Raw genomic sequence first — 27,423 nt, 5'->3', positions numbered from 1 at the left:
AAATGCCTTATTATTACATTTTTAAAATCACTGCATCAAAACGGACCTTATGCCTACTTGCAAAGTTACAGAATGAAACGTTGTCAAGAAACCTGTCTATGCAACAACCACATAGGCCTACCGAAATTGGATAGGCAGATGTAATATTCAGTTTGTTGAAATTAAAACGAAAGTAATGAGATTGTTACCATGAACAAGCAGGTCCAGCTGCAGGTGTGTGACCGTGAGCATCCAGAAACTGAATAGACCGCAATGTGTAAGTCGCTCTGGATAAGAGCGTCTGCTAAATGACTTAAATGTAAAAAAATAAAAAATAATGTAATACCTGTGCCTCTGCCAGGTAAAGGAAACGCACAGGAGATGGCGGGAATGGAGGCTGGCCCAAAAGCCACATTTAAAAATACAAAATTAATGCATTTTCTTTGTGTTGACACAATCCTTTAAATGAAATGAAGTATTTGCATGTGTATTTTTTTATCACACACAGTGACATTTGTCCCTCTGTGCTCTGGCCTCCCGCCTTGAGGCGAGAAAACTACAAGTCCCAAAGTTCGACATTTATCTTGTGGAACGTTCATGCGCAGCACGTTGCGCCTGTGTACATGCTGTGAATTATCGAAGCGCGTGCAGTTTACCCATTGTAGGTGTTTTGCGTAGTGAAGTACCGCTAGCATTCATCTCACTTTCTGAAGACGCTACTCAAAGTCATGGGTGAACCAGTGTCTGAAATGTGTGATCATCTCATCAAAGCTGTTAACGTGATGATGGACGCGGAATCTAGCCAAATATATCGTCTGGAGGCCCTAAAGGTATCTTGAAGGCTAGATGCTAGTTAGCTAATGTTAGCTGGTAAGGGGCCAGCTAGCTAGCTAGCTTTCCCAGTTGCGATGTGGTTACTTGACTGAGAATGGGCTGTGTTTATATAAATACATAGCTAGCTAACTATAACTTAGCATTATAGACGTCGATCGTGGCATTTTCCCACGTCTATTGCATGGATTAATCAATGGGCGTAGCTTGCTAGCCATTTAACCAGCTAGCTAGATAGCTAACGTCAGAAGGCTAACATACCATTCCCATCACGTTGCCAGCTGCGGATTTCATTCATTGCACACCGGTAGCAACCTACATTTACATTTTAGTCATTTAGCAGACGCTCTTATCCAGAGCGATAGTTGTGCAGAACCAGTACTGCTGCTGATGCACACAAACTGAATGCAAGATCACTTATGCCAAAAATGTAGCCTAGTTATATTGATTGCGTTGAATAAACTGAGTTATTCATTGTTTTGAGAGCGTCTTGCTACTGTAGTTAATAAGTAGCAGCTGGCAATCTTTGACTCCTAAGTCACTTATTTGTAAAGCTCCATAAATTACATTGATAACTATGACGGATATCATTGCAAGTTCACCGTTCTGATGTTTCAAACGTCATTGATGTGAATGAGTTTGTTCTAGCTGGCTACCGCTAGGTAACTGAGTGAGTGCATATTATTAACTTGTCCATCGTATCTCATTTTTTCTATTCAGTTTTGTGAAGAATTCAAAGAGAAGTGTCCCTTCTGTGTTCCATGTGGGCTACAGTTAGCAGATAAAGCCCAAACAGCAGTGGTGAGGCACTTTGGTCTACAGATACTGGAGCATGTCATCAAGTGAGTTCATGAGGCATTATATGATTAATTCAGTTCTCCTCATTTACATTTAAGTCATTTAGCAGACACTCTTATCCAGAGCGACTTACAGGAGTGCCTTGCTCAAGGGCACATCAGCAGATTTTCCCTAGTTGGTTCGGGGATTCGAACCAGCGACCTTTCGGTTACTGGCCCAACGCTCTTAACCACTAGACTACCTGCCACCCCATCATTGTCATCAAGACTGGACACATATTACCAATATGTTCCCCAAAACCTTGTTTTTCTTCATGTTGAGAATAGGTTCAGATGGAACAACATGCCACAGCAGGAGAAAGTCCAGCTGAAGAACTGTGCCATGGGGCTGTTGTCAACTGTAAGTCTGTCTGGGTGATAAACACCCTGTTAGTGTCTCTATTCTTCTAGAAAAGGTATGTGGCAGACAAGATGATGAAGGGAATTAATGGTGGTCTGTCCTCCGAAATAACAAATATAGTACAAAAAAATAAACCAACAAATTCCGCATTGTTGCGTGATCTGTTAGATGTACATGTTTGAATATACTGACACTAGTCTGTTCCCTGACTGGCTCACTGCCTCCCTCTGCAGGGCACCTATCCTATCCTGGAGGAGGAGAGCCACATCAAGGACGTTCTCGCACGGATCATAGTGGAGATGATCAAGAGAGAATGGCCTCAGCACTGGCCTGACATGCTCAAGGAGATGGAGGCACTCACCAGCATAGGGGTGAGTCAGCACTTTCCATTTCAGTGTTTCCCCTAGGTTCTGTTGGCAGGGTGCCAACTGCCAAGGCCCCCCCGGAGCAACTTTCAGGGCTCAAAACATCAATGGATTCAATTGCAGAGTACATTACAGGATACAAATAAAGTTTTGTTTGCGATCAGAATAATGACAACTCCCTCCCCACCCCCAGGAGGCCCAGACAGAGCTGGTGATGTTGATCCTGCTGCGGCTGGCAGAGGACGTGATCACCTTCCAGACCCTGCCCACCCAACGCCGTAGGGACATCCAGCAGACCCTCACCCAGAACATGGAGAGCATCTTTAGCTTCCTGCTCACCATCCTGCAGCTCCACGTCGACGAGTACCGCAAACTGGTAAACAGAAAATGGTTACATCTGTCTCTCATGCTGTAGATTTTTTTGCGGCATTGTTTTTGACCTCTTTTATTGATATGATTTTCGACCTTTTTGTATCTCTTCCAGAAAAAAATACCAGGCCAAGAATTGCAGGTAGGAAATAGTTTTTTATGTAGTACAATATATTCACTTTCAAATATATTATATTCACATTTAGACACCCAGCTAAAGAGACTTCTCTGTTCTGTTTTCTGCCCCTCAACCCGCTCTCTCTCATCTCTCCCCACCCTTCTCCTTCCTTCCTCTTCCCTCCTTCTACTTCCTGCCCCCTCTCCCCCCGGTCAGGCCAAGGCCCACTGTCGTGTAGGCGTGGCTGCGCTGAACACCCTGGCAGGCTACATAGACTGGGTGGCCCTGGCCCACCTCACCAACGACAACTGTCGCCTGCTGGAGATATTGTGTCTGCTGCTCAGTGAGACCGAGCTGCAGCTGGAGGCTGCTGAGTGCCTGCTCATCGCCATCAGCCGCAAGGTTACTACACAGTACTAGACACTCCCCTTACTGCAGACAGGCTCTGTAGGACCTGACATGCCCCTTTATGTCCAGACACTCACCCTGTCTACAGGCACGCCCCTTTCTACAGGCACGCCCCTTTCTAGGACAGTACCAGATCTTTTTTGAAGACATTATTGAAATGGAAGTCTACAGCTACTGAATGGCTAGTACTAGTCAGGTACGTCACAGGGCTGTGTCATCTTAATGTGCCTGGTGTCTCCACAGGGGAAGCTGGAGGACAGGAAACCACTGATGGTGCTGTTTGATGATGTCGCCATGCACTACATCCTGTCTGCAGCACAGTGAGTACCAGTCCCCTCACCACCCATAAGACCTTACACAGAAGCATTACTAGCTCATTCTGGCTTCTAATTCTCATTGGTTTGTGGTTGCAGGTCTGCAGATGGAGCAGCAACATGCAACAAATCCTCTCCAACACAGTGAGTAGCCTACACATTTTGGTGTGCCTACCCAGCGGTCTTATGTTTTTTGCGCTAGAACAGGGTTGATATTTAGCATTAGCATTGGAGCTCATACGGCCTGTTCTTTTTTATTTCTGGGAAGTGTGCTGTGATGTTTAAAAATTCACTTTTAAATAAAGTTTGCTTTGATTTCCCCCCAGGCCAGTGGCGGGGTTGGTGGAGAGACACTACACCTTCCTGAAGAGGCTATGTCAGGTCCTGTGTTCCCTGGGCAGCCAACTATGCTTCTTAGTGGTGAGTCTGGCTGCACTGTCTTTGATTACAATAATCTATTAACTATATTGTTTTATGTATTTATTTATTTATTTATAGTACACATGGGCGTCTTGATGATTCTGTCCTATGTGTTTCTAATGCAGGGTTCAGATGTGGAGGTAGAGGTACCTGCAAATCTCAGCAAGTATACAGAAGCATTCCTGGCCTTCACCACTCACCCAAGCCAGGTGAGTTACCTGCTGTCACAGTAAAGTACCAGCCAGGTGGGTTACCAACTGTTACAGTAAAGTACCAGCCAGGTGGGTTACCAACTATTTACAGTAAAGTACCAGCCAGGTGGGTTACCAACTGTTACAGTAAAGTACCAGCCAGGTGGGTTACCAACTGTCACAGTAAAGTACCAGCCAGGTGGGTTACCAACTGTCACAGTAAAGTACCAGCCAGGTGGGTTACCAACTGTTACAGTAAAGTACCAGCCAGGTGGGTTACCAACTGTCACAGTAAAGTACCAGCCAGGTGGGTTACCAACTGTCACAGTAAAGTACCAGCCAGGTGGGTTACCAACTGTCACAGTAAAGTACCAGCCAGGTGGGTTACCAACTGTCACAGTAAAGTACCAGCCAGGTGGGTTACCAACTGTCACAGTAAAGTACCAGCCAGGTGGGTTACCAACTGTCACAGTAAAGTACCAGCCAGGTGGGTTACCAACTGTTACAGTAAAGTACCAGCCAGGTGGGTTACCAACTCTTTACAGTAAAGTACCAGCCAGGTGGGTTACCAACTCTTTACAGTAAAGTACCAGCCAGGTGGGTTACCAACTCTTTACAGTAAAGTACCAGTGTTAGATTAATTTGGATTTTAAGAATAATGACTAAAGGATTTCACCCCAAATACAGTATAAATGTTAGAATGATCATGTAGTGTCAACCCACTAACAGAGGGGGCGGTACTAAACATTCAAGGGTGAAGGGGAAGGCGGAAACTGTTTAGAAAAGCCACCTAAAGGTGGGAGGAGTCAAGTTCAGGAGGTATAAAACCGTATGTTTGTGTTTTTGGCGGCAGAGCTCTCCATGAATAAAAATACAAAAAATCCTTCTTCGTGGTTATGGACCTTGAATCACATTTATGATTAAAACCAGAGCCTTACAACCTCTGGTAATGATTCAAGCTTAGGTTGAATTAGAGAGAGAAATTCACATGACAACCAGCCAGGTGGGTTACCAACTCTTTACAGTAAAGTACCAGCCAGGTGGGTTACCAACTCTTTACAGTAAAGTACCAGCCAGGTGGGTTACCAACTCTTTACAGTAAAGTACCAGCCAGGTGGGTTACCAACTGTTACAGTAAAGTACCAGGCAGGTGGGTTACCAACTGTCACAGTAAAGTACCAGCCAGGTGGGTTACCAACTCTTTACAGTAAAGTACCAGCCAGGTGGGTTACCAACTCTTTACAGTAAAGTACCAGGCAGGTGGGTTACCAACTCTTTACAGTAAAGTACCAGCCAGGTGGGTTACCAACTGTCACAGTAAAGTACCAGCCAGGTGGGTTACCAACTGTTACAGTAAAGTACCAGCCAGGTGGGTTACCAACTCTTTACAGTAAAGTACCAGCCAGGTGGGTTACCAACTCTTTACAGTAAAGTACCAGCCAGGTGGGTTACCAACTCTTTACAGTAAAGTACCAGCCAGGTGGGTTACCAACTGTTACAGTAAAGTACCAGCCAGGTGGGTTACCAACTGTTACAGTAAAGTACCAGGCAGGTGGGTTACCAACTGTTACAGTAAAGTACCAGGCAGGTGGGTTACCAACTGTTACAGTAAAGTACCAGCCAGGTGGGTTACCAACTGTTACAGTAAAGTACCAGCCAGGTGGGTTACCAACTGTTACAGTAAAGTACCAGCCAGGTGGGTTACCAACTGTTACAGTAAAGTACCAGCCAGGTGGGTTACCAACTCTTTACAGTAAAGTACCAGCCAGGTGGGTTACCAACTGTTACAGTAAAGTACCAGCCAGGTGGGTTACCAACTGTTACAGTAAAGTACCAGCCACAGCCTCTCGATACAAATCCCATACAGCTAGCTAATACTATTGTTTCTCCATATCCCCCTTTGTCGATTCTGGGCGTCGAGCACTGAACGTTGAGACAGGTTTATTCTTTCATTTTTCAATCTGTTCTGATTATCTATTCTACTCTGAACTGAAGTATTTTTGTGTCATTCCCCACCAGTTCCTAAGGTCTTCCACCCAGATCATGTGGGGAACCCTGTTCAGACATGAGATTCTCTCCAAGGATCCTGTCATCATCCAGATGATAATCAAGTACTTTAGAGCCACCATGACCAACCTAGTCAAGGTGAGACAGGCTACAACACACACTGCCGATTTTGCAGGTTTTCCTACTTACAAAGCATGTAGAGGTCTGTAATTTTTATCATAGGTACACTTCAACTGTGAGAGACTGAATCTAGAAAATCCAGAAAATCACATTTGTATGATTTTTAAGTAATTAATTTGCATTTTATTGCATGACATAAGTATTTGATCACCTACCAACCAGTAAGAATTCCGGCTCTCACAGACCTGTTAGTTTTTCTTTAAGAAGCCCTCCTGTTCTCCACTCATTACCTGTATTAACTGCACCTGTTTGAACTCGTTACCTGTATAAAAGACACCTGTCCACACACTAAATAAAAACAGACTCCAACCTCTCCACAATGGCCAAGACCAGAGAGCTGTGTAAAGACATCAGGGATAAAATTGTAGACCTGCACAAGGCTGGGATGGGCTACAGGACAATAGGCAAGCAGCTTGGTGAGAAGGCAACAACTGTTGGCGCAATTATTAGAAAATGGAAGAAGTTCAAGATGACGGTCAATCACCCTCGGTCTGGGGCTCCATGCAAGATCTCACCTCGTGGGGCATCAATGATCATGAGGAAGGTGAGGGATCAGCCCAGAACTACACGGCAGGACCTGGTCAATGACCTAAAGAGAGCTGGGACCACAGTCTCAAAGAAAACCATTAGTAACACACTACGCCGTCATGGATTAAAATCCTGCAGCGCACACAAGGTCCCCCTGCTCAAGCCAGCGCATGTCCAGGCCCGTCTGAAGTTTGCCAGTGACCATCTGGATGATCCAGAGGAGGAATGGGAGAAGGTCATGTGGTCTGATGAGACAAAAATAGAGCTTTTTGGTCTAAACTCCACTCGCCGTGTTTCGAGGAAGAAGAAGGATGAGTACAACCCCAAGAACACCATCCCAACCGTGAAGCATGGAGGTGGAAACATCATTCTTTGGGGATGCTTTTCTGCAAAGGGGACAGGACGACTGCCACGTATTGAGGGGAGGATGGATGGGGCCATGTATCGCGAGATCTTGGCCAACAACCTCCTTCCCTCAGTAAGAGCATTGAAGATGGGTCGTGGCTGGGTCTTCCAGCATGACAACGACCCGAAACATACAGCCAGGGCAACTAAGGAGTGGCTCCGTAAGAAGCATCTCAAGGTCCTGGAGTGGCCTAGCCAGTCTCCAGACCTGAACCCAATAGAAAATCTTTGGAGGGAGCTGAAAGTCCATATTGCCCAGCGACAGCCCCGAAACCTGAAGGATCTGGAGAAGGTCTGTATGGAGGAGTGGGCCAAAATCCCTGCTGCAGTGTGTGCAAACGTGGTCAAGACCTACAGGAAACGTACGATCTCTGTAATTGCAAACAAAGGTTTCTGTACCAAATATTAAGTTCTGCTTTTCTGATGTATCAAATACTTATGTCATTCAATAAAATGCAAATGAATTACTTAAAAATCATACAATGTGATTTTCTGGATTTTTGTTTTAGATTCCGTCTCTCACAGTTGAAGTGTACCTATGATAAAAATGACAGACCTCTACATGCTTTGTAAGTAGGAAAACCTGCAAAATCGGCGGTGGATCAAATACTTGTTCTCCCCACTGTATGTGCATCCAAGACTTTGTGCAGGTGCACATTAAAGTATCAAAATGTTCATTAGAACAAATGAGCAACTATAGGACTCTCATTGAGTTACACACAAAGGGACAAATTATAAATATAAATACTGACAACTACACCAGAAGGTTGAGCTTCTACACTATTGATACGGTTTGTCTCTACATGCTATTACATTTACGTCATTTAGCAGACGCTCTTATCCAGAGCGACTTACAAATTGGTGCATTCACCTTATGATAGCCAGTGGGACAACCACTTTACAATTTTGATTACTTTTTTTCTTTGGGGTGGGGTAAGGGTGGGCTGGAGATGACAAGTGCCTGGATTAGGACCTGTGCCGCTTCCTGTGTAAGGCAGGGTCGTATTCTGCCAATGTTGTAGAGCATGAACCTACAGGATGGGGTCACCGATCTGCTATGACAAGGTTCTTTAATTCTATGACGTTATGTTCTTGTGTTCTGCCTGTTAGACTGGTTTTCCTTCCAGGAACGACAGTCCCAGCTGTGAGTACTCCCGTCATGACTTCGACAGTGACGAAGACTTCAACTCCTTCTTCAACTGTAAGCAATGTGACTCCTATTTTATTTGAATAATTTGGATTTATACAATCTTAATATATAATCTAATTTATTTATTTGCTATCAAAGAATGTTCTCCCCAGTTTGTTCCTACTGATCACGACCCTGATGCTTGTGTTCTAATGTGTTCCAGCGTTCCGAGCGCAGCAGGGGGAGGCGGTCCGGAACGCGTGTCGTATCGTTCCCTTGGAGGGCTTCCAGATTGCAGCAGAGTGGCTGCAGTATCAGATCAGTACACCCATTGACATCGGGACCACTGTGTGTACGTGCTGCTTCTTCACTGTGGCTCATACTGAAGATCTGGGAATGGGGGGGGTCTCGTGTGTGATGGTAAATGTGTCTTGGAGGAGTCCCTGAGGGATTAACACACTGCCAGCCAGCCACAGCAGTCAGACTGCCACAAGAGTAGCTGTAGGGTTAATAACTGGAGAGGTTCTGGGACTATGACCATTAGTAAGTTTCTAGGTCATCTGAGCTGACTGCTCAAATCAAGAGTTAACCCGTATCAAGAGGAAGTAGAGAGTTGAGGTTCTTATAAAGGAAATGCTTCTTTATATGTATGAGATGAATTCTCACTCTTGCGCACTCGTAACACACACATTTAGATGAATTCTCGTAACAACTCTCTGAAAGGGCGCCAAGTGACAGACAATTGTAGGTCAAGTGATACTGGTGGTGCCTGTTAATTAATGAATTAATTCGCGTTATTAACTCTGTCTTTATTTCTCCCCTTCTCTCTCTCTCTCTCTCTCCTATCCAGCTAAGATGGCTGAGGGGCTGTGCTCTATCCTGTCTCCGTCAGCGGTCCAGTGGGATGCTATGACCTTCTTCACAGAGAGTGTTGTGGGACAGATGTTCAAGAACGTAGAGGTTGAGGTAAGAGGAAGCAAAACAGGCCAAATGCTAATGGATACCCACAGCAGAGAGATGAGGAGAGTTAGAGGGGTAGAGAGGATGATACAGTATCTAAAGACTGGCTAAGTGTGAACGCTGCCAGTCGGGTGCCCTAGATGGCAACAATGCAACAGCTACAACTAGGTACAACTTGTTGAAAGACAAAACCATTGATTCATACTTTTTTTCCCCATGGCTGAAGAACATAAACAAGTGTTATGAATGTGATGATGATGATGCAACCCTAACTGTGGTGTCCCCTCTGCCCTTTCTGTAGAAGTTGCCAGTAGACCAGGGCATTGAGCTGCTGCAGGCTGTGTTAAACTACAACACCCAAGACCCTCTCATCCTGTCCTGTGTCCTCACCAACCTCTCCTCCCTCTTCCCCTTCGTCACACACCGACCTCACTTCCTGCCTCAGGTCCTCTACAAGGTGAACACACACACACACACACCAAGCTATAATCTCGCAAAGTCTTTATGTGGATCGTGTTAAACTGTTGTTGTTTTCCTTCCCAGCTGTTTGCCTCCATCACATTTGAGGTGGTAGAGGAGAGCAAGGTGAGCCGTCTTAAATATTCTTAGGAGGGACGACGGATGTCTTCTTTGGGATTATATCAAAGTGATGGCTGTGAGGCCAAGTAGTCCGTCCAATCATCAATCTGATCTGTGATGTCATTTTCAGGCGCCACGGACGCGTGCAGTGAAGAATGTCAGAAGACACGCATGCTCCTCCATCATCAAAATGTCTCGAGACTACCCATGGTTCATTCTGGTATGTGTCTGCGGTCAAGTTCCTCCCACTCCTTGAAGAGGCTCACCCAGCGCTGTGCAGTGAAAAGGAACAGATGCTTTAAGTAGATACTGATGAAACACAGTTGACTATTACTTAAATCTATTGCATCTTACAAGTGTGTATGGGGGGATGGATGTGTCTGTGTGTTTCATAATGTACATCTCTCTCTCTCTCTCTCTCTCTATGCAGCCATGTTTTGACATACTGTATAATCAGGTGAAGAAGCTGTTCTCCAACGAGGCCCTGTTGACCCAGATGGAGAAGTGTGCTCTGATAGAGGCCCTGGTTCTCATCAGTAACCAGTTCAAAGACTACACCAAGCAGAAGGCCTTCCTGGAGGAGCTCATGGCCACCGTGTCCGCTCGCTGGACCTCTGACGAGATGAGGCAGTATGTACACACACACACACACACTGTATACACACACGCAATGCAGACACACGTGCGCGTACCGGAGTTAAGAATGTACGCTCACTCCACAGCTAGCTTGAAATATCACGGATGGAGCCATCCAATTGGTACCTGTTAGAACGTTGTCAAGGAGTGCGGTCACGTGTGTTAGTGGAGCAGAGGTCCCGAGTTCCAGCCAGGTATGAGCCGAATCGGGGGGAATTCGCTAAGCAAGCAACGTGATGTCCGTAACACGCCTAAACGACATGCGTACATACACACACTAAACCGCACACACACACACACAATATATAATATAAATGGTTGTTCTCTCTCTGTGTGTATCAGTGTGCTGTGGGATCCTGCTCTGTTCCTGGCCTTCGTTGGTGCTGATCAGCTGGTGGCTGAAGGCACAGACCACACAACAGGCATCAACAGGTCACGGGTAGGTAGGTGTGTGTGTTGTGTTCGCATGCATGTGTTCATGGCTAAGTGCTATAACGTTCTATGTGATGTCAGGCTTGCCAGTTCTACCAATTCTGCCAAAACATCAACTAAAAGTGTCCTATTCCTTGTTTCTCTCCCCCACCCTGCCCTCCTTCCCTCCAGTTGAGTTTCTGTGTGTACACCATCCTGGGGGTGGTGAAGAGGGCCCGCTGGCCGGCTGACCTGGAGGAGGCTAAGGCGGGGGGCTTCGTGGTGGGCTACACCCCTACTGGAGCCCCAATCTACAGAAATCCCTGCACCTCCCAGGTCCTGGCCCTGCTGCCCAACCTGCTCGCCCTCATCAGGTTAGGGGATGTGTAGAGGGGGTGTTGGAGAGAGACAGTGTGTATTTGTGAAGATAAGTGTTTATGATCATGTTTGTGATGGTAATCAATCATCTGTATTTATAAAGCCCTTTTTACATCATCAGATGTCACAAAGTGCTTATACAGAAACCCAGCCTAAAACTCCAAACAGCAAGCAATGCAGATGTAGAAGCACAGTGGCTAGGAAAAACTCCCTAGAAACCTAGAGGAACCAGGCTCTGAGGGGTGGCCAATCCTTTTCTGGCTGTGTCGGGTGGAGATTATAAGAGTACATGGCCATTTAAGGGGGGGTGCAAAACTGGACAGGAAGATCACATCAGTGACGCAACCCACTCAAGTCGAGTATAGCGGGGGAAAAGCCTGGCACGATGTGACGCACCCCTCCTAGGGACGGCATGGAAGAGCACTAGTAAGCCAGTGACTCAGCTCCCGTAATAGGGTCAGAGGCAGAGAATCCCAGTGGAGAGAGGGGAGTTGGCCAGGTAGAGACAGCAAGGGCGGTTCGTCACTCTAGTGCCTTGCCGTTCACCTTCACACCCCTGGGCCAGACTACACTCAATCATAGGACCTCCTGAAGAGATGAGTCTTCAGTAATGACTGCATCTCTCACATGGAAAGGCAGACCATTCCATAAAAATGTAGCTCTATAGGAGAAAGCCCTGCCTCCAGCTGTTTGCTTAGACATTCTAGGGACAATAAGGAGGCCTGCGTCTTGTGACCGTAGCGTACATGTAGGTATGTACAGCAGAACCAAATTGGAGAGATGGGTAGGAGCAAGTCCTTTGTAGGTTAGCAGTAAAATCTTGAAATCAATCAATCAATCAATTTTATTTTATATAGCCCTTCTTACATCAGCTAATATCTCGAAGTGCTGTACAGAAACCCAGCCTAAAACCCCAAACAGCTAGTAATGCAGGTGTAGAAGCACGGTGGCTAGGAAAAACTCCCTAGAAAGGCCAAAACCTAGGAAGAAACCTAGAGAGGAACCAGGCTATGAGGGGTGGCCAGTCCTCTTCTGGCTGTGCCGGGTGGAGATTATAACAGAACCATGCCAAGATGTTCAAAAAATTTTCATAAGTGACAAGCGTGGTCAAATAATAATCAGGAATAAATCTCAGTTGGCTTTTCATAGCCGATCATTAAGAAATCAGAAATCAGCCCTAGCCATAACAGCAAGCCAGTAATATGATAATTATTTTTGGTTCTAGTCAAGATTATTGCAGCCGTATTTGGCAGTAACTGAAGTTTATTTAGTGCTTTATCCTGGTAGCCGGAGAGTAGAGCATTGCAGTAGTCTAATCTAGAAGTGATAAAAGCATGGATTAACTTTTCTGCATAATTTTTGGACAAAACGTTTCTGATTTATGCAATGGTACGAAGATGGGGGGGGAAAGGCTGCTCTTGAAATATTTGTTATATGTTCGTCAGAAGAGGGCCCAGAGTAACACCGAGGTCCTTCAGTTTTATTTGAGACTACTGTACAACCATCAGATCAAACAGCTGATCTCTTTGTTTCTTGGGACCTAGAACTAGCATCTCTGTTTTGTCAGTTTAAAATTAAAAAATGTGCTTCCACCCACTTCCTTATTTCTGAAACGCAGGCTTCCATGGTAGGCAATTCTGGGACTTCACCATGTGTCATCGAAATGTACAGCTGTGTGTCGTCCGTATAGCAGTGAAAGTTGACATTGTGTTTCCGAATGACATCATTAAGAGGTAGAGTATATAGTGAAAACAATAGTGGTCCTTAAATGGAACCTTGAGGAACGCCGAAACTTACCATTGATTTGTCAGAGGACGAACTATCTACAGAGACTAACTGATATCTTTCCGACAGATAAGATCTAAACCAGGCAAGAACTTGTCCATGTAGACCAATTAGGGTTTCCAATCTCTCCAAAATAATGTGGTGATCGATGGTGTCAAAAGCGGCATTAAGGTCTAGGAGCACGAGGACAGATGCAGAGCCTTGGTCTGATGCCATTAAAAGGTAATTTACCACCTTCAAGAGTGCAGTCTCGGTACCAAGATGGGGTCTAAAACCAGACTGGAGCGTTTCGTATACATTATTTGTCTTCAGGAAGGCAGTGAGTTGCTGCGCAACAGGTTTTTCAAAAACAATTGAGAGGAATGGGAGATTTTCCAGGTTTGGCTTTTTCAGGAGAGGCTTTATTACTGCCACTTTTAGTGAGTTTGGTACACATCCGGAGGATAGGGAGAAGTTTATTATGTTCAAAATAGAAGGGCCGAGCACAGGAATTAGCTCATTCAGTAGTTTAGTTTGAATAGGGTCCAGTAGGCAGCTGGAAGGTTTACAGGCCATGGCTATTTTCGTGAATGTGTCGAGAGATACAGGATTAATAGGTCCTGGCAGTTCTGTGCAGACTCGGGACAACTGAGTTTTGGAGAAATACGCACATTCAAAGTGTCTAATTTGATTTCTAATGATTATGATCTTTGAATTCATCACTGCTGAAGTGAAGGACATCCTCACCTGGGGAATGCAGCTTTTTAGTTAGCTTTTTGACAGTATTAAAAATACATTTTCTATTCGTTTTTATTCTCCTCAATCAGGTTGGAAAAGTAGCTGATCGAGCAGCAGTGAGGGCTCTTCCATATTGCACGGTACCAGCTAGTCAGAAGACCATTTCCGTTCCAATTTTCTGGAAGCTTGCTTCAGGGCTGGTATTTTCTGTATACAGGGGAGCTAACTTCTTGTGAAAAATATTTTTTGTTTTTAGAGGTGCAACTGCATCTAGGGTATTACCCAAGGTTAAATGTAGATCCTCGGTTAGGTGGTTAACTGATTTTTGTACTCCGATGTCCTTGGGTAGTTGGAGGGAGTCTGGAAGGGCATCTAGGAATCTTTGAGTTGTCATAGAATTTATAGCGCAGCTTTTGACAATCCTTGGTTGGGGTCTGAGCAGATTATTTGTTGCGTTTTGAAACCCAATAAGATGGTGGTCTGATAGTCCAGGATTATGAGGAAAAACATTTAGATCCACAATATTTATTCCACGGGACAAAACTAGATCCAGGGTATGACTGTGGCAATGTGTATGTCCGGAGACATGATGATAGTGTTTGGGATGATGATAAAGAGAATGATGATGATGATGTCTCTCTGTAGAACACACAACAATCTGTTCCTGCCGGAGAACATGTGTCGTCTGAGTGAGACGTTCTCCAGGGCCTACGAGGTGATCGAGGTGGAGAGGAACGTGGTTCTAGGTAAGAGGAACCACACTGGTTCTTCACAGTACTGATTTAGAAACCCTATACCACAAGTTGGTACCTGTGGTGTTAACCTGTGGTGTTAACCTGTGGTTATAATTTTCCCCCTGAGGGTTATACCTAGATAGTTTGTGTATGTATTGATATGTAGGCTACGTGTGCCTTTTGTGAAGAAAAAAAAAAGAAATGTATGTAGTTCTGTCCTTGAGCTGTTGTCTATTAATGTTCTGTATTATTTCATGTTTTGTGTGGACCCCAGGAAGAGTAGCTGCTGCTTTTGCAACAGCTAATGGGGATCCTAATAAAATACCAAATACTACAAAGCAGGATCAATGAGTTAGCCAGCTAACTTGCCTAAATGTTCGGAAGCACCGATCTAAGTTTAGCTTTCTTACTGAACAAGAAAATCTATAGTTATTTCTGGTTGTTCATCAAAGTTAGCTGGCTAACTCATTGATTCTTCTTTTAGTATACACCTCTGAAGGATAATAAACCATGATTATTGTGTGTCTTGAACTGTAGGCCTGCCACAGCCAGTCCTGGACATCTATGACTCTCCCGTTTATAAGACTCATCTAGAGCGCATGCAGGGTTTCTTCTGTACCCTCTATGACAACTGGTGAGTTCTTCACTGTGGACAGGCTTCTGCTTCCTCCCCTTCTCTACACACGCACACAACCACACAATCTCACTCTCTCTTATCTCCCGAGTGGCGCAGTGGTCTAAGGCACTGCATCGCAGTGCTAGCTGTGCCACTAGAGATCCTGGTTTGAATCCAGGCTCTGTCGTAGCCGGCCGCGACCGGGAGACCCATGGGGCGGCGCACAATTGGCCCAGCGTCGTCCAGGGTAGGGGAGGGAATGGCCGGCAGGGATGTAGCTCAGTTGGTAGAGCATGGCGTTTGCAACGCCAGGGTTGTGGGTTCGTTTCCCACGGGGGGCCAGTATGAAAAATTAAAATGTATGCACTCACTAACTGTAAGTCGCTCTGGATAAGAGCGTCTGCTAAATGACAAAAAATTTAAAAAATGTCTTGCTTACCAACCCCCTCGCTCTTTCTCCGTTTTGACTAGATGGTATACAGTTTATGTCAAAATTGACTTTTCGTAGCAGGTAAAATAATTTACGCAGCAGGTTAGGAGAATCAACGTATCAGGTTAGGAGAATTAGGTTAACATTAGGAAAAGGGTTAGGATTAGCTAAAATGCCAAAGAAAAGCACATTTTAACGTCAATTTGACATAAGATGTATGCTCTCAAGACATTATTTTATTTATTTTTTATTTCACCTTTATTTAACCAGGTAAACCAGTTGAGAACAAGTTCTCATTTACATCTGCGACCTGGCCAAGATAAAGCAAAGCAGTGCGATAAAAAACAACACAGAGTTACATATGGGGTAAAACAAAACAAAGTCAAAAATACAACAGAAATACATATATACAGTGTGTGCATATTTAGCAAGTTATGGAGGTAAGGCAATAAAATAGGCTATAGTGCAAAATAATTACAATTTAGTATTAACACTGGAATGATGTGCAAGAGATGATGTGCAAATAGAGATACTGGGGTACAAATTAGCAAAATAAATAACAATATAGGGATGAGGTAGACCTCCTGAGTGGCGCAGTGGTCTAAGGCACTGCATCGCAGTGCTAACTGTGCCACTAGAGATCCTGGTTCGAATCCAGGCTCTGTCGCAGCCGGCCGCGACCGGGAGACTCATGGGCGGCGCACAATTGGCCCAGCGTCGTCCAGGGTAGGGGAGGGAATGGCCGGCAGGGATGTAGCTCAGTTGATAGAGCATGGCGTTTGCAACGCCAGGGTTGTGGGTTCGTTTCCCACGGGGGGCCAGTATGAAAAATTAAAATGTATGCACTCACTAACTGTAAGTCGCTCTGGATAAGAGCGTCTGCTAAATGACAAAACATTTAAAAAATGTCTTGCTTACCAACCCCCTCGCTCTTTCTCCGTTTTGACTAGATGGTATACAGTTTATGTCAAAATTGACTTTTCGTAGCAGGTAAAATAATTTACGCAGCAGGTTAGGAGAATCAACGTATCAGGTTAGGAGAATTAGGTTAACATTAGGAAAAGGGTTAGGATTAGCTAAAATGCCAAAGAAAAGCACATTTTAACGTCAATTTGACATAAGATGTATGCTCTCAAGACATTTATTTTATTTATTTTTTATTTCACCTTTATTTAACCAGGTAAACCAGTTGAGAACAAGTTCTCATTTACATCTGCGACCTGGCCAAGATAAAGCAAAGCAGTGCGATAAAAAACAACACAGAGTTACATATGGGGTAAAACAAAACAAAGTCAAAAATACAACAGAAATACATATATACAGTGTGTGCATATTTAGCAAGTTATGGAGGTAAGGCAATAAAATAGGCTATAGTGCAAAATAATTACAATTTAGTATTAACACTGGAATGATGTGCAAGAGATGATGTGCAAATAGAGATACTGGGGTACAAATGAGCAAAATAAATAACAATATAGGGATGAGGTAGACCTCCTGAGTGGCGCAGTGGTCTAAGGCACTGCATCGCAGTGCTAACTGTGCCACTAGAGATCCTGGTTCGAATCCAGGCTCTGTCGCAGCCGGCCGCGACCGGGAGACTCATGGGCGGCGCACAATTGGCCCAGCGTCGTCCAGGGTAGGGGAGGGAATGGCCGGCAGGGATGTAGCTCAGTTGATAGAGCATGGCGTTTGCAACGCCAGGGTTGTGGGTTCGATTCCCACGGGGGGCCAGTATAAAAAAATATATATATATGTATTCACTAACTGTAAGTCGCTCTGGATAAGAGCGTCTGCTAAATGACTAAAATGTAAATGTAAATGTAGTTGGGCGGGCTAATTTCAGATGGGCTGTGTACAGGTGCAGTGATCGGTAAGGTGCTCTGACAACTGATGCTTAAAGTTAGTGAGGGAGATAAGTGTCTCCAGCTTCAGAGATTTTTGCAATTTGTTCCAGTCATTGGCAGCAGAGAACTGGAAGGAATTGCGGCCAAAGGAGGTGTTGGCTTTGGGGATGACCAGTGAGATATACCCGCTGGAGCGCAGACTACGGGTGGGTGTTGCTATGGTGACCAATGAGCTAAGATAAGGCGGGGATTTGCCTAGCAGTGATTTATAGATGGCCTGGAGCCAGTGGGTTTGGCGACGAATATGTAGTGAGGACCAGCCAACAAGAGCGTACAGGTCACAGTGGTGGGTATTATATGGGGCTTTGGAGACAAAACGGATGGCACTGTGATAGACAACATCCAATTTGCTGAGTAGAGTGTTGGAGGCTATTTTGTAAATGACATCGCCGAAGTCAAGGATCGGTAGGATAGTCAGTTTTACGAGGGCATGTTTGGCAGCATGAGTGAAGGAGGCTTTGTTGCGAAATAGGAAACCGATTCTAGATTTAACTTTGGATTGGAGATTCTTAATGTGAGTCTGGAAGGAGAGTTTACAGTCTAACCAGACACCTAGATATTTGTAGTTGTCCACATACTCTAGGTCAGACCCGTCTAGAGTAGTGATTCTAGTCGGGTGGGCGGGTGCAAGCAGCGTTCGGTTGAAGAGCATGCATTTAGTTTTACTAGTGTTTAAGAGCAGTTGGAGGCTACTGAAGGAGTGTTGTATGGAATTGAAGCTCGTTTGGAGGTTTGTTAACACAGTGTCCAATGAAGGGCCAGATGTATACAAAATGGTGTCGTCTGCGTAGAGGTGGATCTGAGAGTCACCAGCAGCAAGAGCGACGTCATTGATATACACAGAGAAAAGAGTTGGCCCAATAATTGAACCCTGTGGCACCCCCATAGAGACTGCCATAGGTCCAGACAACAGGCCCTCCGATTTGACACATTGAACTCTATCTGAGAAGTAGTTGGTGAACCAGGCGAGGCAGTCATTTGAGAAACCAAGGCTATTTAGTCTGCCAATAAGAATGCGGTGGTTGACAGAGTCGAAAGCCTTGGCCAGGTCAATGAAAACGGCTGCACAGTACTGTCTATTATCGATCGCGGTTATAATATCGTTTAGGACCTTGAGCGTGGCTGAAGTGCACCCATGACCAGCTCGGAAACCGGATTGCATAGCGGAGAAGGTACGGTGGGATTCGAAATGGTCGGTGATCTGTTTGTTGACTTGGCTTTCATGACCCCAGAGATGGAAGAGGAATCGATACATCCCACTCCATTTTTTTCTGGTTCAATGGAAGTCAATGAACTAAGCAGACCAGACTCAGCTGCTATCGCATTGGTGTCTATGGGAGAGCCACCCCGTTAAGCAGACCGGAACTGACTATTTTTTTAAATGGTAAATGATCTAAGTGAATCATCTTCATTCATCCACCATCTTTGATTTTTCTCTCTCTCTAGTTACCATATCCTGGGGAATGCAGGCCTATCATTGCAGCAGGACTTCTACACCATCGAGGGATTGGCTGAACAGATTGTTGGTTCCGCCTTAATCTCCCTCGACAACGTGCCTGACCACAGACTCCGCCCCATGCTCCATATCCTTCTGTCCAATCGACCCATCAGAGCTACCAATCACATAGAAGCTCTTGACTAATTCAATCAATCTTAATTTTGTTCAACCAAAAAAGGAATCTAATGTCATTTCTAGTGAAACAAGTATCCCTCTTGCAGGTTTTTTGGGTGATCAAATACAACCACATTTTCCACCTATTGAACATAGAGAATGGAGTAAAATACATGTAATCAAGCACACACTGGGGCGTAGTCATGGCCATGGAAAAACATATTACCCATCTGGTAAAGCCACTGATATTACATATCTATTCAATCAATCTGTGCTCCTTAATGTGTGTGTGTGTACGGGTGTTCCTGAAGCAGTTGGTGCTGTCGTGTCCTCCGGAGTACTACGACAGTCTGCTCTGCCCCCTGCTGGGCCCTCTGTTTGCCTACATGCTTCAGGTCAGAGCTCACACACTTATCTCCTTGCTCCTGTGAAGCAATATACCAAAAAGGAGAGCTTCTTTGCGTATAAAAAAAAACATTAAGTAAAGTACTTGCGTAACGAAAAAGGTTAACTGTGGAACAACTTCCAAATAAATATACCAAACTCGGAGGCTGATCAAAAACTCGGAGTGTGCTTATTTTGGATGATCAGTCTTTTTGATCAACATAGTTACTAGTAATCAGTTACCATAGAGATGATAAGAAATAACAGGACGGATCATATGACATTGTCTCTCTTTGTGTTTATTTGTACAGAGACTCAACATCAGGTGGCAGATCATCAACCAGAGGAGTACTGTCAGGTAAGATGCGTCCGTCCGTACATTAGAGCCCTGCACGGTCATGAATTTTAAGTCTGAGTCCCACCCATTCCCGTGATGTTCAGACCCTACCCTACTGATTGCTTCTGCCCAAAATCAGAAATAACTTCCTTCGTTAGTATCCATTATCTGCTGGTCTCTGCCTGTCCTTCTCCCTGCGCTGCATGCGTTCTGTATGCTAGTCTTCCTGTGTGAGTATCCATAGCAATGGCTCCGCCTTGGGCTGCTCGATGACGAGATGCGAGAGAGCAGTTAGCTGTTAACTAGCTACTTTTCACCACTCTAAACTACAGAACATTATTCATTTCTGTGAAATAATCTCTCCCGTCGACTCGGACAATGTTTTGGTCTTATATTTGATGAGGTTGAAGCACTTCTAACACCAGGTTATGATCTTAGTAAGATATGACCTGAGTCCTAGGACTATACCTCAGGGCTACCTGGCCTGATGACTCCTGGCTGTCCCCGTCCCCAGTCCACAGGATCGTGCTGCTGCTCCAGTTTCTGATGTTCTGCCTGCGGCTATGGAACCCTGACCTGTTCACCAGATGTGCTACCTTATCCCGGACCTGCTGTTTCGATCCTCTCTGCCTCTCTCTATCGCACCTGCTGTCTTGACCTCGGCTATGAAAAGCCAACTGACATTTACTCCTGAGGTGCTGACCTGTTGCACCCTCTATAACCACTGTGATTATTATTTGACCTTGCTGGCATCTATGAACGTTTGAACATCTTGAAGAACGATCTGGCCTTAATAATATAATAATAATATGCCATTTAGCAGACGCTTTTATCCAAAGCGACTTACAGTCATGTGCGCATACATTTTTACGTATGGGGGTGGTCCCGGGGATCGAACCCACAACCCTGGCGTTACAAGCGCAATGCTCTACCAATTGAGCTACAGAGGACCACCTTAATGGCCATGTACTCTTATAATCTCCACCGGGCACAGACAGAAGAGGACTTGCCACCCCTCAGAGCCTGATTCCTCTCTAGGTTTCTTCCAAGGTTCCTGCCTTTCTAGGGAGTTTTTCCTAGCCACCGTGCTTCTACATCTGCATTGCTTGCTGTTTGGGGTTTTAGGCTGGGTTTCTGTATAGCAGTTTGTGACATATGCTGATGTAAAAAGGGCTTTATAAATACATTTGATTGATTGATGACTGTAGACTACTGCGCAGCAGAGCACGAGCAAATGGCTCAGCTTCAAAATGTTACTGATGCCCGAGCCCTACCCGTACCCTAATAATTGATGATAAAACTGGCCCTACCCTGTCCTAACCTGATGGATAGTGTCGGGGTGGGTCGGGTAGCAGAGCTCAAGCGTGCATCCCTATGAATGCATTTGAGGGTAAGCACCTCCGCCACACTGACCCTCAACACGGAGGCCCCTCAGGTGTGCATGCTTAGTCCCCTCCTGTACTCCGTTCACTCCGTGGCCGCCCATGACACCAACACCATTAAGTTTGCACACGACACGACGGTGGTAGGCCTGATCACCGACGACAATGAGACAGCCTATAGGGAGGAGGTCAGAGACCTGGCAGTGTGGTGCCACGACAACAGCCTCAACGTCAGCAAGACGAAGGAGCTGATCGTGGACTACAAGAAACGGAAGGCCGAGCACACCCCCATCCACATCGACAGGGCTGTTGTGGAGCAGGTCGAGAGCTTCAAGTTCCTCGGTGTCCACATCACTAAGGAACTGTCATGGTCCAAACACATCAACACAGTCCCGAAGAGGGCACGACAACGCCCCTTCCCCCTCAGGAGGCTGAAAAGATGTTCTACAAAAAGTTCTACAACTGCACCATTGAGAGCATCTTGACTTACTGCATCACCGCTTGGTATGGCAACTGCTTGTCATCCGACTGCAAGGCGCTACAGAGGGTAATGCATACGGCCCAGTACATCACTGGGGCTGAGCTCCCTGCCATCCAGGACCTTTGTACCAGGCGGATTCAGAGGAAGGCCCTAAACATTTTATAAGACAACAGCCACCCAAGTCATAGGATGTTCTCTCTGCTACCGCACGGAAAGAAGGACCGATGCATCAAGTCTGGAACAAACAGGACCCTGAACAGCTTCTACCCCCAAGCTATAAGACTGCTAAAGAGTTAACAAATTGCTACCTGGAATATCTGCATTGAACTATTTTGCCTCATCACATACACTGCAGTTACTGTTTATTATCTATCCCGTTGCCTAGTCACTTTATCCCTACCTATATGTACATATCTACCCCATACCCCTGCACATAGACTCTGTACTGGTACCCCATGTATATAGCCAAGTTATCGTTACTCATTGTGTATTTATACCTTGGAATTCTTTTTCTATTTATTCCGTTATTATTTTTCTGCTATTTCTCTATTTTTTTTCTCTGCATTGTTGGGAAGGGACCGTAAGTAAGCATTTCACTTCGTAAGCAACACCTGTTGTTTACCAAGCATGTGACAAATAAAATGACATTTGATGTGGTCACTTTGAATGTATAGGTTTTCTTTCTTTCTTTGCTGGTGGTATGTTGACAATCTCCCTCCCTCTCCCTCTGTGTGTGTAGTATGGAGGAGGACGAGGACGAGGTGTGTGAGGAGAAACAAGTGACCCAGGAGATGCTTGAGGAACAGCTGGTTCGTCTGGTCACCAGAGAGGTTCTGGACCTGCTCAGTAAGTCCAGACTTTGGGAGAAAGGACATCTTATTGGAATGTAGGGAGCAACTAAGTAGCACTTTAATTATAGTTTCTACATTGAGCGTGTTTTTTTGTCCAGGAGAAAGAATCTGGTTCCTTGAAACTGGTCCTATGAATTTAGTTCTGATGCACATCCAGATTTGATAGGTTTGGGGTATGTGGAGTAGATTAGGTTTGGTGTATGTGGGGTGGATTAGGTTTGTTGTATGTTCGGTGGATTAGGTTTGGGGTACGTGGGGTGGATTAAGTTTGGGGTATGTGGGGTCGATTTCAGTGTGGCCATATTTCCTAACATTTATCCTTTCCCCTCAGCTCATGCCTGCATACTGAAAAAAGTGCCTGAGCCAGCAGGGAATAAGGAGGATGTGGATGGTAAGTGTTCCCTGATCCCTACTTGTTCCCTGATCCCTTCTTGTTCCCTGATCCCTACTTGTTCCCTGATCCCTACTTGTTCCCTGATCACTTCTTGTTCCCTTGTTTTCAAGGGAAGAAAAGCGTCATTCAGGGTCCACCCCCTTCTCATTCTTCCTTTTATGTCCTATTGTGTGTAGATGAGGAGATGATGTCCACTGAGTCCCAGGCAGTCACAGCCAATCCAGCCCAGCCAACAGGCGAAATGACTGAGCTGGGGAAGTGTCTCCTCAAACACGAGGTCAGCACCACACACACACACACACACACACACACACACACACACACACACACCAGAGCATTTGCAGCAGGGGTGTTTAACTCACTCCATGGAGGACCTAGTGTCTGCTGGTTTTCACTCCTCCCTTGTACCTGATGGATGACTAAAAGTCACTAATTAGTAAGGAACTCCCTTCACCTGGTTGTCTAGGTCTTAATTGAAAGGAAAAACCTGCAGACACTAGGTCCTCTGTGGAATGAGTTTGACACTCCTGATCTACAGCATCGACCCATGTGACAGGTCTCTTTCTCCCTCTGCAGGACATCTATATGACCTTGTTGACTATCTCGTTCACCTCTCTGTCCTGGAAGGACACCAGTAACTGTCACCGCACCGCCTCCATGGTCTGCTGGACCCTGCTACGACAGGTAAGCTGTTACCCTGCTACGACAAGACAGGTAAGCTGTTACCCTGCTAGGACAGGACAGGTAGGCTGTTACCCTGCTACGACAGGACAGGTAGGCTGTTACCCTGCTACGACAGGACAGGTAGGCTGTTATCCTGCTACGACAGGACAGGTAGGCTGTTACCCTGCTACGACAGGACAGGTAGGCTGGAACCCTGCTACGACAGGTAGGCTGTAACCCTGCTACGACAGGACAGGTTGTAACCCTGCTACGACAGGACAGGTAGGCTGTTACCCTGCTACGACAGGACAGGACTGACACATACAAGGCAGACGGACAGCAACTTTCCATTTTAAGCACTCCCAACCCATTTCTGTTTCTCGCTCTGTTTGTCTAATCTCTGTGTGTCTGTCTGACTTTGGCTCCTACTTTTGTGCTCTCTTCACTGTCTCTCTCCCTCCCTCTCTCTTCACTGTCTGTCTCTCTCCCTCTCTCTTCACTGTCTGTCTGTCTCTCTCCCTCCCTCTCTCTCTTCACTGTCTGTCTCTCTTCACTGTCTGCCTCTCTCCCTCCACTGTCTGCCTCTCTCCCTCCCTTTCTCTCTTCACTGTCTGCCTCTCTCCCTCCCTCTCTCTCTTCACTGTATGCCTCTCTCCCTCCCTCTCTCTCTTCACTGTCTGCCTCTCTCCCTCCCTCTCTCTCTTCACTGTCTGCCTCTCTCCCTCCCTCTCTCTCTTCACTGTCTGCCTCTCTCCCTCCCTCTCTCTCTTCACTGTCTGCCTCTCTCCCTCCCTCTCTCTCTTCACTGTCTGCCTCTCTCCCTCCCTCTCTCTCTTTACTGTCTGCCTCTCTCCCTCCCTCTCTCTTCACTGTCTGCCTCTCTCCCTCCCTCTCTCTCTCTCTCTCTCTCTCTCTCTCTCTCTCTCTCCACTGTCTGTCTCTCTCTCCCTCTCTCTCTTCACTGTCTGCCTCTCTCCCTCCCTCTCCCCCCCTCTCTCTCCCACTCTCTCTCCACTCTCTCTCTCTCTCTCTCCCTCCCTCTCTCTCTCTCTCTCTCCACTGTCTGTCTCTCTCCCTCCCTCTCTCTCTTCACTGTCTCTCGCTCTCCCTCTCTCTCTCTCTCTCTTCACTGTCTCTCCCTCCCTCTTGTCACCGTCTGACCCTGTCTCCCTTCCTCTCTCTGACAATGTTCTTCTCTTCAGGTTGTAGGGGGGAACCTTTTGCCAGAGGCGGTCACATGGTTCTATGCCAGTGTTCTGAAGGGTCTGCAGATGCACGGGCAGCACGAGGTCTGTAACTCGGCCCTCACACAACTGGCCCTGGTTATATACGAGAACCTGGTGAGTTACACGCTCACTCTCACACATTCATTCTCCCTTCCTCCCTCCCTCCCTCTCTCTTTTTTCTTCCTCCTAACTCTTCCTTTCCTCCCTCTCTGGGTCAGCGGCCGCGGTACCTGGAGCTAAGGAGTGTGATGACTCAGATCCCCAGCATTAATCTGGAGGCTCTGGACCAGTACGACCAGCGGCTGCTGGAGCCCAGCTCCGCCCAGAAGGTGGGAGAGAAGAAGAGGAAGGACCAGTTCAAGAAGCTCATCTCCGGCACCGTGGGGGTAATACCACCTCCCGCCACTAGATGGGGGTGTTCTATTACTATGTTTTTCTGTTAAAAAGACCTGCATAGAAGACCTAGAATAATTTAAAAAGGAAATAATGTCTGAAATGTGTCGATTGTGACTGCTGAAATGGTTATACTTTATTGGTGAGTTCTGGCAGTATTTTTCATATAAGTTGAATTAAATAGGGCCTGCACACTCAAATTATTATAAGACAACCATTAAATCCAAAACAGATTGTAAACTGTTTTTGATCTCTCCTCTCCACAGAAAGCTCTTGGCCAGCAGTTTAAAAAGGAGGTACATATCCGAAATCTTCCGTCTCTCTTTAAGAAGCCCAAGCCAGAGAAAAGAGACATTGTGGAGCCCAGTGAGAGTGGAGCACTAGCAGCTCTCTTCTCCCCAACACGGGACAACATCTAGGAGAACCTAGCAGCACAGAGAGGCCCTCAGACTGGACTAACACACACACACACACACACACACACACATACACACACTACAATCAGCTGTTACAGGACTTTGACTGGACTAACACACACACACACTTTTTCCCCTCCAGTGTAATTTTGCTCCTGAAGGATATGCTCACCAAGGGTACGACATCTCTATCCTATTGATCAACAGTAGGATGAATGGACTCTACAAACTGTGGACAAAGGGAATCAGAATATTCTGTCATGGACTGAACCCTGCTAACTGGTCATAAATATTTCTCCAAATAATGTGAGGGTCTGTTTGCCTTGATCAGAAATATGGAACAATATGTCTGAAGACGATGATGGTGGTGAAGAAGAGGGTTATTGTCCTTAAAGAGGACATGGCTGTTGCCATAAACCCTGCAGGTTGTAAATGGTAACAACACACTGCATTTATACAGCTCAAATCCTCACTAGCACAACACATTTAGTTTATATTGTGTTTTGGTGTCTCCGCTAACATGGACCATCCACGTAGGTGATAAACATAGAGATAGATCGAGGCTCTGATTGTTTATCTATACCATTATAGCGTCTGACAGCATGGGCAGCGCCATGGAGGCTACAACCCATAGGAATCCCCACCCAGTTGACTACTTGACTATTTTAAAATGGTGGATGATTGCAATGCCCATGCTAAAGTGGGTTATAGCCATGATGAGTGCTCTATCTATGGTGCTAAACGACAGCAGCCATTTTGTGCCAGAAGAACCCGAATGAGATCCAGTGAGCACGTCAGGTGGGAGAATTCAGAGTAGTCTGCTGTATAAGGAGAGCTATCATCAATCCAAGCCAAGGTTTTGTACAGGATCATTACTCTATCGATGGATGAGGTTGTCAAGTAGAACCGTCATTGGTGTGACATTTTGTTTTGCACTGGTGGTTCTCCCAGATATGAACGAATGAGAAACCAGCACTACATTCCTCGTATGTTAAAGGGATAGTTTGCTGCAACAAGTTTTGTCAGACGTTATTTGTAAAACCTGACTGACTAGTGGAGAGCTCATATTCTATGCCATCTGTTTTGTAGGTAACATTGTATACATTTGGAAAAGATCTACAGGATAGGGAAAGGGGATACCTAGTCAGTTGCACATCTGAATGCATTCAACTGAAATGTGTCTTCCACATTTAACCCAACCCCTCTGAATCAGGCCTCAATCCCAAATGAATGGAATAGAAGCTATCCACCAAGTACTGTAACTCAAGTTGATATGGTGCCTGTCTATTTCCCATTCATTTGGTATTGAGGCATACAGAATGATTTACACTAAAGATGTCATAATATGGACTCCTCTATAATATGGACTCTGTTACATCAATGATCAGTTGTGATTTTTTTGTGAACTACCCCTATAAATCTCCTCACCCTGTCAATGATTGTTTTGTTCACACGTGGCCCTTTTTTCCTACTCCACACTAAGGAAAAAATGATCTGTACTTGTTCAGGTGACAAACTATTTAAAACTAGTGCTGTTTAGACTTTTCTGTTTTTAAATAAAAGTGGACTTGAAAGTCATTTTAAATGGTTGATGTTACCATTTGCTATGTTGTGCCATGGTCTACAAATATTAAGATGTTTTTTTGTAATTTTGTAGCGGGTAAAACTGCTATGCAGGTCAATAATAATGCTT

General features: G+C 45.5%; 1 protein-coding gene across 1 annotated transcript; it reads left to right on the top strand.

Annotated features, from left to right (window-relative positions):
- The first annotated feature begins 600 nt into the window (after positions 1-600).
- Positions 601-27,313, top strand: LOC311101224 (exportin-5-like). Its single transcript, XM_084142335.1, has 33 exons — positions 601-809; positions 1,531-1,652; positions 1,935-2,007; positions 2,241-2,378; positions 2,566-2,748; positions 2,857-2,883; positions 3,076-3,261; positions 3,511-3,587; positions 3,681-3,725; positions 3,908-4,001; positions 4,127-4,210; positions 6,212-6,337; positions 8,423-8,513; positions 8,665-8,793; positions 9,292-9,407; positions 9,703-9,858; positions 9,945-9,986; positions 10,111-10,200; positions 10,411-10,610; positions 10,959-11,055; positions 11,220-11,401; positions 14,553-14,653; positions 15,179-15,275; positions 19,038-19,174; positions 19,501-19,598; positions 19,899-19,945; positions 22,527-22,633; positions 22,970-23,029; positions 23,209-23,309; positions 23,609-23,716; positions 24,898-25,035; positions 25,140-25,307; positions 25,581-27,313. Exons 1-33 carry the CDS (start codon positions 708-710, stop codon positions 25,731-25,733), a joined length of 3,675 nt encoding a protein of 1,224 aa, XP_083998461.1. The 5' UTR covers positions 601-707; the 3' UTR covers positions 25,734-27,313.
- Positions 27,314-27,423: the final 110 nt, after the last annotated feature.

Source organism: Coregonus lavaretus (assembly GCF_964263955.1).
Source record: "Coregonus lavaretus genome assembly, chromosome: 25".
Lineage (NCBI taxonomy): Eukaryota > Metazoa > Chordata > Actinopteri > Salmoniformes > Salmonidae > Coregonus > Coregonus lavaretus.
The sequence above is the reverse complement of the archived record's forward strand: the minus strand, read 5'-3'. Positions and strand labels throughout refer to the sequence as shown.

Excerpts from the sequence above, each read along its gene's own strand:
- LOC311101224 (XM_084142335.1), top strand. The coding sequence starts at position 708 with ATGGGTGAACCAGTGTCTGAAATGTGTGATCATCTCATCAAAGCTGTT. Across the intron at positions 810-1,530 it reads ATCGTCTGGAGGCCCTAAAG|TTTTGTGAAGAATTCAAAGA; the intron begins GTATCTTGAAGG and ends TTTTCTATTCAG. Across the intron at positions 15,276-19,037 it reads TGTACCCTCTATGACAACTG|TTACCATATCCTGGGGAATG; the intron begins GTGAGTTCTTCA and ends CTCTCTCTCTAG.